The 16,164-nt window shown below is 48.6% G+C and overlaps 1 protein-coding gene across 1 annotated transcript in view; it reads right to left on the bottom strand.

Annotated features, from left to right (window-relative positions):
- COL23A1 (collagen type XXIII alpha 1 chain) overlaps positions 1-13,947 on the bottom strand; it is a 172,167-nt gene extending 158,220 nt beyond the window's left edge. The window contains exons 1-2 of the mRNA XM_056502404.1: positions 13,711-13,947; positions 9,904-9,973 (exon numbers count right to left, since the gene is read on the bottom strand). Of these exons, the coding sequence (XP_056358379.1) occupies positions 9,904-9,973; positions 13,711-13,932 (292 nt within the window). The 5' untranslated portion in view covers positions 13,933-13,947. The remainder of the gene's footprint in view (positions 1-9,903; positions 9,974-13,710) is intronic.
- Positions 13,948-16,164: the final 2,217 nt, after the last annotated feature.

The following is a 16,164-nucleotide window of genomic DNA, read 5'->3' as shown; positions in this document are numbered from 1 at the left end:
GCAACACGGTTGAACATATTTAAATGTTTGCACAATAGGGCCCCAGAAGCATCATTATTTGGTAGCAGTTACTGCCAAGACTTCCCAAAATATGAAGCAGATCGTATCAATACCAACTGTTCTCATCCTCCAGACAGATCTGGTGGGGGAAAAGAAAAAAAAAAAGAAAAATCTGTTTGACATCTCCTCCGAGCTCTTCAGTGTCTCAGAGCAGTGAAGCAGCACAAACCTGCTCGATCCTCCTGCACCAAGTGCTCTGTACAAACAGGGACAGCTCAGGAACAGCACAAAATGGGGAGAAAACCCAGACAAACTTGACCCAGAAAGTACATTTCCAGATGTAATGCACTGACAGACCTCATCTCTACCAGAATTTTTTTAGAAGTCTGACAACAGACACACAGATGGTCGGGAACGTCATCGAACCTATTTAAATTTTCTTTGTGAATATTTCTCTCTCCACCATGTCACCCTTGCTGGGAAGCCACTCAAGTGCCTGAGACAGGAGGGGGAAAATTTTTGTGCACAGAATTTAATAGATTCACATGGCCTCTCTCTGTTGCTTGTACAGCCACCAGCCACAGTTGTGCCACTGAGGGCCAGAAACAAAGGGAGAAATGTGGGATTTCTTGCAATGTACAGGAAACATCTCACATGGGCTGGGGCCAAGTCCACCAATGGAGTTGTCTTGGCAACTTCAGTAAACTGAAGGGAACCTTCAGATGAACAAAGTCCCAAAGTCAGTGGCTCTTGCCATGGGGTTGCTCAAGTAGGTTAAAAAATAATTTATATCACAATGCCAGCCTCAGGTAAAGACTGGCTTTTCTTGGACTCCATGTCTTGCCATAATTGCAATCATTGTGAAAAAATAAACCATCAAGGGCTGCCCCCATTCAGCAGAAGCCAAGTTCTTTTAATGCCTTCAATATGTAATTACATAAATAGACCAATTTTAAAAGTGAGCCAGTAACATGAGCAACAGCTTCAACTGCAAGTACCACAGCCCCACATCCCACCCCAACCAAGATTCTGTATGGCATACAAGATGAATGTGAGGTCTTCCACAAACATATTCCCAGATGAAATTTGTAGAAAAAAAAGTGAATTCCTGCCACCAAATCAGCATTCAAGGCAGTGATGAGCTCTCTTCTGTCAGAACTCTGGCTGCTCTCAATTCCTCCAGCACATGCAGCTCTTTCTCCTTCTTGCCCCACATGGCCACATTTTAAAAAGCAAACAAGCCCACGCTGGGGGGCAGGGGGCCTTGGGGATCTGTCATTCCTGCATTTCCAGCAGCTCTGTGCCTCACTCCTACACAAAGCCATGAGCTTGCTCCATCTGCCACAGGGATGAAACCCAAGAAGCACATTGTGCTGCACAGGCTGCCAAGGCTGGGGGTCCAGGGGCATCTTGGCACCAGTCCCTCTTCTGCCACATGATAAAACAGACTGATGGTGACAACAAAGAACAGGTGGAGGCTTAATTGGGTCATTAACCACGTGAGTGCATCCTGTAAAGCGAATTAACCCAAGGACTCATACCCACCAGTCCATGCTGGGGTGGGAAGGCACAGCCTGCAGAGACCATTGCTCCCCCAGGCTGGATGCTGGGTGGGATTACCCTGGGCTCATGCTGGGAAGTGATGAGAATTGCTGCCTCCTGGGTCTGATTTAGAAAAGCAGAAAGAAATCCAACCTTTTTACAGTCTAGCTTGTCATGGTAGGACAGGTGCAATGCAAAAAGATCAGCATGAATCTGTGTCCTCATGCTGTTTCTTGCAGTGTGTCACCACGAGGACCTGTCACTCACACTGGTGTACCTTGAGTTCATTTGATGGTCCCTGCACATCCAGCACCAACTCCAGCCAGGCACAGCCACCAGGTGCATCCCTGCCACCCACCCAGCACCCCAGGCCAAGGCACCCAGGGACACCACAGCAGCTGTGCTGTCCAGACTCCTCAAAACATGCATGGACAAATTCTTCACTCTGGCTGCTTTTAAAATAGCTGTTCAGTGAGTTTCTACATCCTGACCTCATGATACAGCAGTATCCCATCACACAGTGTCAGAATTGCCTCTCCCTCAGCATAACTGGGACAAACCTGACAGTGTCACAGCACCTTCCTTGTGGAGCAAGGCCCCAGTGCTCTGTGTATCAGCTTGATAATTAATTTTACTGCTGATCTAGACAGCTACTGCAATAAAGGTAACAGACAAAAGCAGACAAAAGTTCCTGATCTCACTCTATCTGAAATATCACCAGGAGTTTTGTATGATCACAGCTGGTATGATCAGTGTTTGTCTTGTGTTGGTTTGGGTGGTAATGGAAGGGTAAGTGATCCATGCTTGTGGCTGGTATTTGGATTCACACCCTGGTCTCTGTAATCCAGGCAAGCCACTTCTCAGTGAGCAATGGTTGCAACATTAATTACTTGGTTAAAATCCTGTTAGGAGTCTCAGCTACAGCCAACTGTGGGTATCACTCTCCAGTTCACCTTCTTCCCTCCCACCAAAATGTGGTGGTCAAAGCATGAGCAGATTTGCAATGCAAAGACACCACTGTTTAGGGGCTGGAGCTCAGAACATTTTCCTTTAAGAAAACTCTATTTAACAATAGCTGAAAGGGACTGTCTGACCCAGAAGTAAGTAAAATAATGAAAAAAAAGCTACTGATAGATTTGTTCATATTTTGATCCCAGCTGGCAACTAAGTACCACTCAGCCCTTAGCTGCTCCAGCCTTTATTGGAGTGTCAGGAGTGATGGAGTTATATTTGGATCCTTTAAAGGGCACTACACCTACTGCCCCTGCAGCCTACAAAGTCAAACAAATGATCAGTCTTGGAGCAACAAAACAGGAGCAAACAAACAGCAGCAGGGAAGAGAAGTGTTTCTGGTCATGGAAATCAGGAGACACCAGTTTTATAGACAGTCTGGGATTTCTCAGGTCAAGGGAAGAAGCTAGTGAGGCTGCTGGGGCTATTTGTCCAGCCTTTGGGCTGGCACTCCCCAGAAGAGCCCAGAGGGAAGGTTAATTAATGGTACCTGTTGGTGAATGATGTGGCACCCTCCCAGTGCAGTGAGAGCAGATTAAAAACTTTTATACAGCCCCTCTGCTGGAGTTTGGTTTTGGTTGCTGTCACCTACACACCCCCAGCCACATCTACAGGTGATGGTGCTGAGCAGAGTATTTGTGCAATGCAAGTCATGAAACTCAGTCTGGAGCTTCTGGTACCAGAGAAATCAGCTGGCTCTTGCTTCAGGAGTACATCAGTGGTAGCTCACTGTCCCAAAATCATTTCTGTGCTGAAACCTGCTTCTACCAACACTGTATGACTGAAAAATCCAACCTAAGGCCTGCTGGGGTGAGACACATTCCCACCCTGTCACACCCAGGGTGGACAGGAGCTGACAGCACTGCTGACTCGATGAGGAGGGATGGAGGTACAGGAGGTACCATGCCAGCACTGCTATTTTCAATAATCAGCCCTGCACAGCCAAGTCTCTGCTCACTTGGGTGACAATGACCATCCTTTGAACAAGAAAGAGGAGGAAAACAACTGGAAACTAACGGGAACTTCCCAGGTGAGTCAGTCCATGAACACTGAACCAACCTGCTCCAGAGACTCCTCTCTGGAAAGGCAGCACTGAAGGGGTTGGCAGCAAAAATATCTGTGCCTGGATAAATGACTTCATATGTCGAGACAAAGATAAAGTTACACAGAGCCTCTTGTGGAGGACATGGCCATCAGGTTTATTTTTGTAGTTTTCATTACACTCAAAATAACTTTGGCAGACTTAGAAAAAATAAATTTTCAAAGCCTTCTCCTATTGATGTCACCAGTTTTAATTATTTTTTGCTGAAGTGGTCTAAAGGCAAACGCTGCTAGGAGGGGCTGGTTCCTGGTGTACTGCTCCAGGTCTCTGTTCAAAAGCTGGGGCTGCAGTAAGCAGCACCAGGATAAATCCTGCCCCAGCCTCACTGAGAGCTGCATTTCCCTGCCACAGTGGTTTGGAGGCCAGACTGCTCTCAGCTCGTGCTCTGCCTCTGTCAGAGGCGCCGTCAGCTCTGGGAATAACACTGACACTGTGCTATTTCCTGCCTCAGAAAGTCCTGACCACATCCAGCAGTAAAGTCACCTCAGTAGGACACTAAATGTCACTGCTGTCTGACACAGCAGCTGCTCTGGAGGGTGTTGTTTGGATGGCTGTGGGTGGATGTGCCCTCCCTCACACGCCAGCACATAGGGGGAATTTGGTTTGAGAGCAGTCCCCAAATTCCCAGACTCAAGCCTGCCCCTTGCTGCACACCTACACCTGGCTGCTGCCTCCTGCTCCCACCACCACGAGCTCCTCAGCAGTGTGAGCAGTGCCAAACTGTGAGCAGAGCCCCCCTGAACTCCCATGGCACACCTGGCTGCTGCCACCCCTCCAGCAACCCCCTCAGGACACACAGCAGCCCACAGGACCACCAGAAAGCCATTCTTCTCTCCAGGGAACTTTGGGCTCCTTTCCCTGTTGCTGGCTGGCACCCACGTGGCTGAGAGGAGATGCCAAAGCAAGCAAGACTCCCTCTCTTCCCTTTTTTTCCATCTACTGCAACCACTCAAGAAAACAATCCCCTGACATTAAGGTTTCCATCAACAAAGAATCCTGAAGCCAAAGCTTTGAGGTCCCAAGGAAGAGATGGGGACTCACCACTCTGTGGCAGCTGCTTTCCAGCACCTTCAGTGAGAGGATGGAGGGTGTCAGTGCCCATCCCAGGTAGCTCCTGGGAGAAGGAACTGGCAGCTCCTGCACATGTGCTGTGCAGACACAGCTCCAGATGTCCTTGGGGCCTTCCACAAATACCCAAAAGGGACTGGTCGCCAGGAAGGAGCTGATGGAAGGTAGCCAGCAGTCATTTCTATGCTCAAAGAGCATTTTTCCAAAAGTTGCTAAGGTCTGCAGATTGGATTTTTGAAGGAGTAAGATTTGAAAACACGTGAAACAGAAAGAAAGTGCTTGCATTTAAATGGCACCATTTGTCAAAAGTCCTTCCCAGCCAGTTGTTCTTTGTTATTTAGACAGTTTAACACATGGCTTCTGGCTCATTTTTTTAAATCCTGGCACAGCCTTTTCTGTGCAGGAGAGAATTCTGATTGCATTTGTAAGTTTAGTACAAAAAAGAAAAATTCTGTTTATACTAATCCGTAATTCCAGTGTCCCAGCCTCCTGAGGGCAAAGGCAGATGGAGAAAGCAAACCCTGCTGAAGTGACTGGCAGGGTACAGAAAACCAAGGCAAAGGGGGATGCAGAAGACATTTTAAAATTTTAAGATCTTGTAAAGCTCTTTGTGTCGCTCTGCGTCATAGAAATTACAGAAAAATACTGAGTTTTCATGATTTAACTAGGCAGAAAAGGGTATCTTGAGGTGAGTGTAAGAAATACCTAACAGGTTTAAGGTCAGTAGAAGAAAAGCAACTCAGAAAGCAGAGATCACTGTTAATTTAAGAAAAAAGATTAATACTTGCTTATATTTTATATTTTTCAGTATCTACTGAACTACCCTGAAGGACTCAGAAATGTGGCACTACAGGCCCAGATCCTGAAGATGTAATAACAGAGCTGCTATCACAGCAGAGCACAAAACAAAGAGCCAGAATTAGCAGAGCTTGGTGCATCCCATTTGGCCTCCTGGAAAACATCTGCCGTTTGTCAGGACTACAAAGCCAGAAGAGCCCTCTCCCCCTTGATCTCCAGCAATTAGGGAAATTCTGTTGTGCTAATTACCTGGGGAGACAACACGGGGAGAAGGCAGATAGCAGTGACACTTGAAGGCAACATTTACACCACTAAAAATCAGGCAGATATTTCAAGTTACTGGAAATCACAAAAAGTGCCACACCAGCCTCCCAGGACAAGCTGGAGAACGCTGATCCCTGGATATAAAATTAGAGTAAATATTAAAAAAGTAATAATAAATTTAAAAAATTAATTTTATAAATAATCTAAGCAAGAGAGCCTCTGGAGCTGCTGAGTCTGCAGAGGTGGGGAGGGTTTGCAGTGCTCAGCTTGCCCCAGTACACATGGTTTGAATTGCTGAGAAATGGAGCAATCCGCCGTCCTGCCGGCTGCAGCACCACTGCACTCCTGCTGCTGCCAAGCCATTATTGGGAAATATTTGTCACATATTAGCTGGAACATCAGATTACTACACTGAACATTTAACGCTCTTTTGCAATATATCCATAGGTTCAGAAGCATATGACACCGTCTCAGCGTGAATTCGAGATGAAAACAGGGATATGCACCATCCAGCAGCCAGGAAATCTGGAGTTAAGGCTCCAGAGGTACTGTTAAATAAAAAGGCACGTGGAAACACAATGCATATATAGAAAAACCCAGTGCAAGAGCAGCCAACAGAGCTGGAGTTTTTCACACCCTCAGTCCACAATTCAGAAAGGACCAGCTGCTGGGCAAGGTATGCTCTGTGGATTGGGGCTGGTTTAAGCCTTTTTCAGTAGATTTTAGGAAACATTTGCTCTCAGGCTCTAGCATGGTGCATCCAGCACCTTGAGCTCTCAAGGGACCTGTTCTCACAGAGCTTGAAGATTTTTGGCACGGCAAATAGTGGCTTTAACAAGAGCCTTTTACACCTGAGGTTTTAAAAGACTGTTAAAATTACAAGGTGGGGAAATAAAAAATAATCCTTCAAAAATGTATATAGGAGCAGGCAGTCAGAGTCCACACAACTGATAAATTATTTACCAGTGTGAAGTTTTAGTCTTGCCTTCCACCCACCTCCCAGTGCTCATCAGCTGAAGGCTGTCCCAAATGCCAGATACACCAGTGTTCCTGCACCTGCTGCATTTCATCCTGCAAGGCTTTGTGAGGATCCCACCACAGAAAGAGGCTGAACACAAGGGGATGAGGAGCCTCTCTGCAAAGAATTACAGGCCTGGCTTAGGGAATGACAATAACAGGAGTATGAAGCTGCTGTTTCCCTGTGAGACAACATATGGGGACAGCCTGTCCTGCCCTGTAGCATCCGCCCCGTCCCAAAGAGCTGAGGGGCTCAAGGCCATGTCCCCAGAGCAGGGTCACCAGCCTGTCACAGCGCTCCCCAGCCTGACCCACACTCAGCTCAGCTCCTCTCCCTCAGCCACAAAAATGCCCAAACCACAAAGGACTCAAAGTGACACAAAGTTGTTGTCATCCTCCCCCGCTTCGCCTTGGTTGAATGAATAAAGCAAAACAAGTCAACTCAAAGCAGAGCACAGATGCTCAGGGCAACTGCAGAGGCAACTTTTTACAGCATGCTCAGCATTAGAGATAGAAAAGTTAATTTTTAAGCTTTTAAAAATATTCTTTAAATTATCTTTTCTCCCAAGTTGTTATTACTTCCAAGGTCAGGCTGGATAGGGCTCCAAGAAACCTGATGCAGCTGGAGAGGTCCCTTTTTACTGCAGGGCAGTCGGACTAGACGGTTTTAAAAGAGTCCTTCTATGATTTCTTCTGACGATGGCGATGTCTCCGTGGCCCTGGCGAAACAGCCGGGCCCCCTCTGCCGGCCACGGCAGCCGAAAAAGCCCCGGGGCTCCCGTTCCCAGCCCGGCTGTGCCCTGCAGCCGGACAGGTGACATCCCGAAGCACAGGATGGGCACTCCGGGGTGGGGGGTTTCTGGAGGGAAGGGTGTTTGTCTTTTGTGCGTGTTTTACAAGCAGTGATTTAGGATTTCGCTGTAGTCAGAATGGCTTGACCCTCATTTAACTTGTGAGCGGATCGTTGTCATTTTGTTCCGAACTGCTCTGGATGTGTAGCAAGTCGATTGCATCAAGACAGCGCCCTAAAACAGCCCCCACCCCCTCAAAGCAAACCAGCCCCAAATTGACTCAGTTCTAGGAAAAATCGGGGTTTGTTTAAAGCCAGCCCAGCCGGCACGGCCAGCTCCGAGCATGTGTTTGCTCCTGCCAGCGCCACGGGTGGGTGCGTGGGGCAGCCGAGGGAGGGACCACGCCTGCAGGGAGCACCCTCATCTCTCCCTTTAAATCCAGCTTGCTTTCAATCCAGTCGTCATAAGGAATTCTTAAGCTTAGCCGTGTTGCTGGCAGAGGAAAGCCTCCCAGCCCAGGTGTTCAGGATACCCACCAGCTGCCCATGGGAAGCAGGAATGGGGCTGGCAGCATCCCCCCATCCTCTCCACGAGGAAATTTTCCTTTCACCAGGGCTGCTTTTTCAGTGCAGAGGCAAACTGAAGATTAGCTGTTGGTTTGAAACCTGGCATAGCTCAGCAGCAGATGCCAGCGAGGGCCACAAGCTCTCAGATGTTTCCAGACCAAGCTCTTTAACTAGAGAGCAGAAGGCAATTCAGCCTTTTTCAGGAGAAAGGAAAAATGAAACACAGCTAAAGATGTCTTTGATTTGCTCAAAAGCAGCCAAAAGGCTTCAGGACAGTCCATCAGCACATCCTTACCTCAGATCCCAGAGGTGGCCAGGAGCAGCCACCGAGGGACATTTCCTACCCACCAGGAAATCACTTCTCCTTCCCTCGGCTCACAAATTACTTTGACGTTCGTTACTAATGTCTGTAACGAGCATTTCAGCAGCACATGGGAAAACCTTCCCTTTCCTCTCTTCCCCCCATCTCCCAAACACAGCAAACAGCAAGCCAGTGACCCAGAACAGAATTGGGACTTTCCTGGACAAAAGAAGCGTCTTCAATCCCAATTGCTTTCCGCAGAGCAAAGGAAAAGCCTCTTGACCACTTAAGCACACCAGTAGTACCCTGTTTGCCCAGGGTGGAGATATATGCAGCCCCAGAGTCCCCTGAGGTTCGTGGACTTGTTGGGTCTGTGCATTGTAAGAGAGAAATGTGATTTGACCACCTTGCAAAGAGCTGAAAATAAGCAGGATTTGTTTCTCAGCTGATGATTTTTGTTACCAGAATATAGGTAGTGAGGCACACAGGGAGCCTTCCACCAGAAAAAGGAGCAAGTATGTTTAAGAGCATCATTAGTGAAGTGGTTCTGAGATTAAACATAATCTTATGGGGGGGAAAATCCCATTTTTCTTTTTTTATCTTGTGAGTATTACTAACACTGTGTGTTTTGGTAGGATTCTACCCAGGGTGACAGGAAAAATTGACCCTGCCCCTTTGTCTATTCTGCCATCCCCATGTAGCATTTACTGTTTGTTTATTTTCTTTGAAACTAGAATGGAACCCTCTGCTGCTTGGAAGTCTTTATAACATGCCTGTGAATTCTCTCACATCAAAGCCCTGCACATCTTTCACCCATCTTTCGCTACTTTTGTGAAAACAAAAAAGAAAAGAAAGGCTCCAAGTGCCCCAGCTCAAAGCCACTCAGCCCTTCAGTGTGACAGCAGAGCACTTCGCAGAACATTTCTATAAATGAGGTTCCCTTATAAACTAATCTAAGCTGTTTGTTGTTTCCAAGGAGCATGCACTTCCCCAGCAGAACAGGAAGTTTTGACAGTTTTAGAAGTTCATTAAACTCTGTGAGGAAATTTAAACAATCGGTGACTGCTTTCCTACAGCAAAAGAAGTCACTGCCCTCCAAAAGGCAGAAAGGCTGCAGCTTTTAATTATCACACTTTCATTAAGCCCCAGTGATTTTCTTACTACTTCTAAATTGTTTTGGCCCAACACCCAGGCCTCACAACCCAGTCAAGCTCTTCACTCTTATTCTTATAGCCAAACGTTGCTTTTGTCCAAACCTCAAACTCCTTGATCTGTAAACAGGCCAAAGCAAGGCACTGGGAGACTTAACAGCCTCAAGCACAAGAGTGCTTCAGCTTGGGAAAAACACATTTTGGAAGGAGCCTGGGGAGCAGGAGAGGAGCTCAGTGGTGGGTGCAGTGGGCAGGTGCCGGCAGGGTGGCTGTGCCTGTCCCTGGCACTTACCTGGGGGGCACACGCAGTCTGCCGGGGCCTCGCGCGCCGTCCGCAGCTTCGCCAGCCCTTCGCCCAGTTTCTGTTTGGGGAATGAGAACAGCTCCTTAGAGTACATTACACCTAAACACGGACTGTGCATGCATGTCAACATCCAAACCACCCAGCTTCCTTCCAGGGAGGGGTACTGGTTTCACCCTGTGCTGTTCAGCCTCCTTGGATAATGCCCCATGCTACGGTAGCACACAAATATGAAACATTTCTGAGCAATGGCAGCTACAGCCCTCACACGGAGCAGGCACTCCTCCTGCACATCCCCATGTCCCTTGAGCAAAGCTCCATTGGCAGGATTCAATCTGAGCTCCTTCACAAGTCCCATGTTCAGATGTGACCTGATTTGGTTCATTTTGTACTTAAAACTCATGCTCTGTGGGGTATTAGAGGTTTCTTTAGTAGAAGCATGAGGTAGAGGACAGAGACTGCACTGTAGACCCTCAGGCCAACCCAAAGCCCAGTGTTTCCATCCCCAAAGTGAAAAACTCATCAATGGGACAACTAAACGCATAAAAATTCACAAATCTAGAGCAGTGTCTACGTGGCATATTGCAGGCAGATGTGTGCAGGCTCTGCCTGCTCCCTAAGCCAGCGAGACTGTTCGTGCCTGCACTCAGCCCACTGCCAAGCCCAAGTTAATGATCCTGATGACAGGTACATTACACTAGCTCAGGCATACTCCCTGCCTGGGACAGCCCAGCAAGGGTGGGAACAGCTCATCTTCATCCACAATCTTCACTCTCTCAGTCCTCCAGGAATGCCCTGTCCCAACTAAAGTACTTGCCAAAAGACAAGCCAATAATCTGATAACTGGAGTCTCTACATTTCAAAGAGAAACAATTCAAATTGCTTATTCAGTTTAGGGTGTTAAGACTTGACATTGTACAACTGATGAACCAGTGCCTTTTCAAATATTTGAACACTGTGGGCTATTCAGGAATTAGGCTACCTGTGAACTACGTTAATTTCTTTTTCTTATGGGGAATAAATAGTTTTATTTGTTGTTGAAATCCTATGCTCCCTCTATCTGCTTTGATGTGGTGCTAAGAGGTCCTGAAAGTATCAACACGGTTTCATTGTACCTGACAGAGAAGTTCTCCTAAGGGAAGTATAAATACCAGAACGATCCAGCTGCCTTCTGCAAAACATACACTTTCCTTGAGAAAATGTGGCAAAAATCATTTAAGGAGATTTTTCTGACAGCCACCTGCAGTCTAAATGTTACAGAGTTGCTCAAGTTCTATCTGGTTACTCTGAAAGTAATTTGGATGATGAAGATGCTCGAGGAAATGAAAACAAGCTCTCCCACATTTTTAGTTCAGCAGGCATCACTGGGAACAGCAGAGATCTGAATCCTGGAGCGAGTCCTCTGTTCTCCCATTGAATTGTTCTTGTCATGAAACTGATTAATCTGGACACTGTGGACAATAAATCCTTTGTGAACGAAACGGTCCAGCTTTGTTTACAACAACTGGATGTTTCTATAATCCTCCTGTTAATATTTTCCCTCCAGTGTGAAAACTGCACACTTGGAGTTGGTGCTTTTGACACAGAGCAAGTGGAGATGCTGCCACGTCTGGACCGTGCTGTTGGCAACGTTTCAGAGGGCGTCAAAGCAGGAGCCTGCAGCATGTCCCACTAATGGGACAAGCCAAGGGAAGGGCAAGGTCCTGCCACAGTCAAATCAGCAATTTCATCAGGGTTACACGGATGCCTGTCCCAGAGCCAGAAACTAAATCCCAGTTGTCCAAATTGGCTTTCATTACCTTAACTGCACACTTACCCTTCCTTGATTATTTCCTATCCTCTTTTACTTGCCAAACATTCAAACAGCACCAAAAGGAACAGAGCCAGTGTGCTGGTGTTGTATTTGCTGCTCTCCATACACAGCTCTGCCATAAATTATGCCAGCAAACCCCTCAAATGCTACATGGAGTAAAGCTTTTTGGGTCGTGGCAGAGAACAAAGGATGCTGGGTCATGCACAGAGAGTGTATGGAGCTTTGGTTTCACTTCTGAAATACTGTGGTAAACTTCAAAGGAGGACCAACACAGAATTCAACAAAAAAACTGACCCCAGGCATCAGTTGATGTTCATGACGATGGAAATACTCTCTTGCTCTCCAGAAACTCTCAAGCACAGAAAGGGCAGGAGTTGCTTGACAATCAAGCAGTCTTATGTAACAGAGTTTGGGCAAGAAACACTTTCTGAAACTTTAGCGTAGTGAGGTTCATTTTAAATGACCACTAGTAGATAGTGCAATTACTACTATGGACTCCTCGAATTTGTTGCTTGATTCAAAATTTGCTTTAGTATTGACAAAATTTTGGTCATACGAAATGTTTCAACAAGCTCACTCTTCCATTAGAAACCCAATTATGTGGTTTTGCTTTATTTTCCCCTGTACAAACTCCATCTGAGCATTCCCAGTACAAAACAAGCTTTCCACACTTAACTAAATCTCAGCAAGAGGTTGCACATGATCTTAGGCAGTGCCACAGAAACCATTCCCATTGCTAAGCACATTTATTGGAGTAATTGGAACAGAACCACTGCCACAATCGGCAGGCTAATTCCTGACTGGAGAAAAGACCTTAACTAGAGGCTGTGATTATGCTTCACAGGCACCCCCCCTGGTCTGGTATTCAGGGTTTTCACAAAAATATTTTAACATTTCACTTTTATCGAGGCACATCAATGCAACCAAGTTTCCAGGGAAAAGGACATGCTGTGGTGGTGCCAGCAATACCTCGCCCTAGCTCTAACAGCAACACAGAGCATGAGGAATTGCCCCCAGCACTGCCTCCATCCCTGCTCAAAGCCCCAGAGCTTTCACACAGCTCCACATACAAATACATTTTTGCATGATTTAGGCTTTATGGCTGTCACGAATTTAATGCATGTTTTGCAACCCAGTCAGGTCATTAATAAATTCCCAGTGTAAAATCTTCCCCAGATGTCAGGACTGATCACTCAGGGGTGCCCTTCAGCAGCCCCACAAGCCGTGTTGAATCTTGCTGAACTTTATTAACTACTGTTTATAGAAATCCAGCAAACCAACTGCGGGATCTTCAAGCATTTCCTGAGTGATGGAGCCCTTCACGTCCCCCTTGCCTGTAAAAAGCCCCAAACCTAAACACCAGAATCGGGAAAAAGATAACCCTGGGATAAAGTGCAACTTCTCCCAGAGATTTGGTTTAGTTAGGCACCGAGAAGGGCATCAGTGTGGATAATAGCTCTTCAAGTAGGGGAAATTGCTCAGCACAGAAACATTTATTGAATAATTTCAGAAAACCCCAGGACTGAAAGTGAAGTAACTAGCGACGGGTCTCCTCTGCTTGCCATAAATCAGTTCTGCACTGCCAGACCACAATACTCTGTGACAGACAGCCCAGATAGCGGGGATCATGCTCATAATTTCTAACAAGGAAATTATGGTCCATTAAATCCCAAAAATAAATAGTTAAAGTACTCGGATTGCCTGCGTCAGTGAATAGAATAAGGGGGAAAGTCGCATGTCCTCTAACCTTCGACTGCCGGCCCTTCACCTGGGGCGTTTTCTCTTCTAAACAAGGTGGGCTCTGCCACGCCTCGCCCTACGCCCGATTCATGGAAACGGCAGCAAAAAGGGGAAAGTTTGGTAAAAGCGAGGAAGTATTTTTCAGAGAGGAGGAGAAGCCGGTGACACACGGAGCGAACCCCGCGGCGGAGCGGGGCCGGAGCGCCGTTCCCGAGGCTGCGCTGCCCGCGCCGCCGCTCACTCACCTCGCGGAACAGCTGCTCCACGCGGGGCTGCAGCGCGTCCAGCAGCGGCCCGTGGCCGGCGGCGCCCCGCTCCTCCAGCGCGGCCAGCCGGCCCTGCAGCTCGGCCGTCTTGGCGCCCAGCAGCAGGCACACGGCCACGGCGGTGAGCGAGAGCAGCAGGCACAGCGCGGAGGTGGCGGTGCCCGCCGCGCCCGCGGCGCCGCTGCCGCTGCCCGCGCTCATCTCGCCGCGCTCCGCGCCGCTGCGCGGGGTCCCGCTCGGCTGCCGCCCGCCTCCCGCCGCCGGCGCATCCAGCGCCGCCCCGTGCGCGCCGCGGGCGTGGGGCCGGAGCTGCGGAGCGGCCGCTCTCCTGCGCTCGCCCCGCCAGCCCGGGTCTTAAACGGAGGAAGCGGGGGGTGGCGGCTCCCCCGCCGCCTCCCCCCGTACTGGGGAAGGGGGGATGCTCCGAGCGCGGCCCGCCGCCCCCCATGGGGGATTACGCGGAGCAGATCCCACCCCCGCTGCCCGGCCCCCCGCGGGGAGCGCTCCCCCCGGCCCCATCCCCATCCCCATCCCCGCCCGCCCGCGGACCCGCGCCCCTTGGGGTCCCGGCCGCGCAGCACAGGCGGGGCGCTGCGAGAGCCGCTCCGGAGCGCAGGGTGCCGGCTCCGCTCCGGTCCCGCTCCGGTGCCGGGAGCGGCGCTGCCCGCGGCGGGGGCAGCGGCGGGTGCGGGCCGGGCGCCCTCCAGCGGGCTCCCCCCGCCGGGAGAGAGGCGGCCGCGCCCGGCCCCGGCTCCCCTGGAGCGTGCGACCTGTGAGAGGTGTCACCCGGCCGGGAGCTTTGGACCTTCGGCTCTACAGCTCGTCTGCACCATCTGTTTTAGAGAAGAGACCGTGCCTAGAACCCCACCACGCACTGTAACTCACTGTTATCTCAGTGGAGTGCTCCGTTCACTTTCGTGAGCCTTTGAACGACAGAGAACTGCTCACAGATAAGAACTGAGCATCCACATATTCTGTTGTGACTTTTCTTTGCTATTACACAGAGCATCACAACTCTTAACTTACCTATAAAAGAACCTCCTGCAACTTAATGCCTGCCTAGATTATAAGCACATGGTATACAAATTCCAGGGTACCCTCTGCCCCCTGGACACAGACATTTGCCCTTCGAAGAGTAATTCTTACTTAGGATAGATGATTGAAGTCTAAGACAGAGTTAGGAAATGCTACAATGTCAGTAACATTACCAATGTCAGATTCCAATTAAGTTTGTTAATAAAACACACACACGCACACAGGGATAGACACAGGCTTCTTGTAGCTATTTCCAAAGCAGTTAAATCAGGCAAATCCACAGCATTTGCTGACAACCAGTTCCTGCTCTCTTACATATCCTAAAGATAAAAAAACCCCCTCCAGTTTTCTGTGAGACCTTCCTTCTTACCTCCTTTCCCCCTGTCCTTTGTATGACCTTGCCAAGACTTTTGTTACACACTTGGTGAGAGCAGTGGAACACGCACAGTGCCAGGATTTTGGTAAGAGATGTGTGGGTACAAAGCATCTTGTCCTGTGTGACCTGAGCCCTTCAGGCAGCCCTGATATCCAGACACTGAATGAACAGGTAGGACTGATCACTCCTGCAGAAGGTGAGCTCCTGCCCCAGAAATTCAAAACCCTTTCCCATGCAGTTTAGCCCTGAGCTAACTCTTCCCTCACGTTGATCAGCTTCTGGAGCCCTAGATCTTACACTCCTTGCACTTCAGTGATGAAGCCTGAGCAGTTCACTTAAACAGCTTTATTCTGTCTTGTCCTCCATGTTGAGCAAAAAGTGTGACTGGCTTATTATGGAAATGCACACTGTTAGCCTGGTCTGCCTGGCTGACCCAATCACAGATCATATTTTGAAGGTACAGTAGCTGGAAAGCTGAAGTGCAGAAATAGATGTGAATGCTCTGCTAATTATTCAACAGCTATAGCTTGATATCCAAACATGCAAAGATTACAAACTTCAGGTATGAAGATGACAAGGGCGGGTGGTGGTGTGTGCACATAAAAATCCATCCCCTACTAAAGACAGAAACCGAGGGCAGCCCTGCAGCACCAGACCCTGCCCAGGGGAGCTGCTCAGAGCTTCCCTGGGGAGCCCAGGGGCCTTGGGCTCGTGTGCCTGCAAACAAACACTGGTGCAGATGCTGCAAGGCCTGCAAAAGCACTTGGCACCTTGCTGCAGGTGTCACATTAATCCTGATAGTGCTTTTAAACTTACTGGAAGAAGGAAAGTAAATTTAAACATGGCTTTATGGCAGGGCTAAGCTGCATCTCCTTTACCAAGCACAACTAATTTCACTACCTACATCAACAGCTAGAAGCACTCTGTAAGCAAGAGCACACCATCTTTCCCTAATTTTGATAGAACTGTTTTATGGTTACAGTTTTATTGTTATAGCAGCACATAAACTTTTCTGCCCCATC

Source organism: Oenanthe melanoleuca, chromosome 13, assembly GCF_029582105.1.
Source record: "Oenanthe melanoleuca isolate GR-GAL-2019-014 chromosome 13, OMel1.0, whole genome shotgun sequence".
NCBI classification, from domain to species: domain Eukaryota; kingdom Metazoa; phylum Chordata; class Aves; order Passeriformes; family Muscicapidae; genus Oenanthe; species Oenanthe melanoleuca.
Note: the sequence above shows the minus strand (reverse complement) of the source record. Positions and strands in the feature narration are given on the sequence as shown.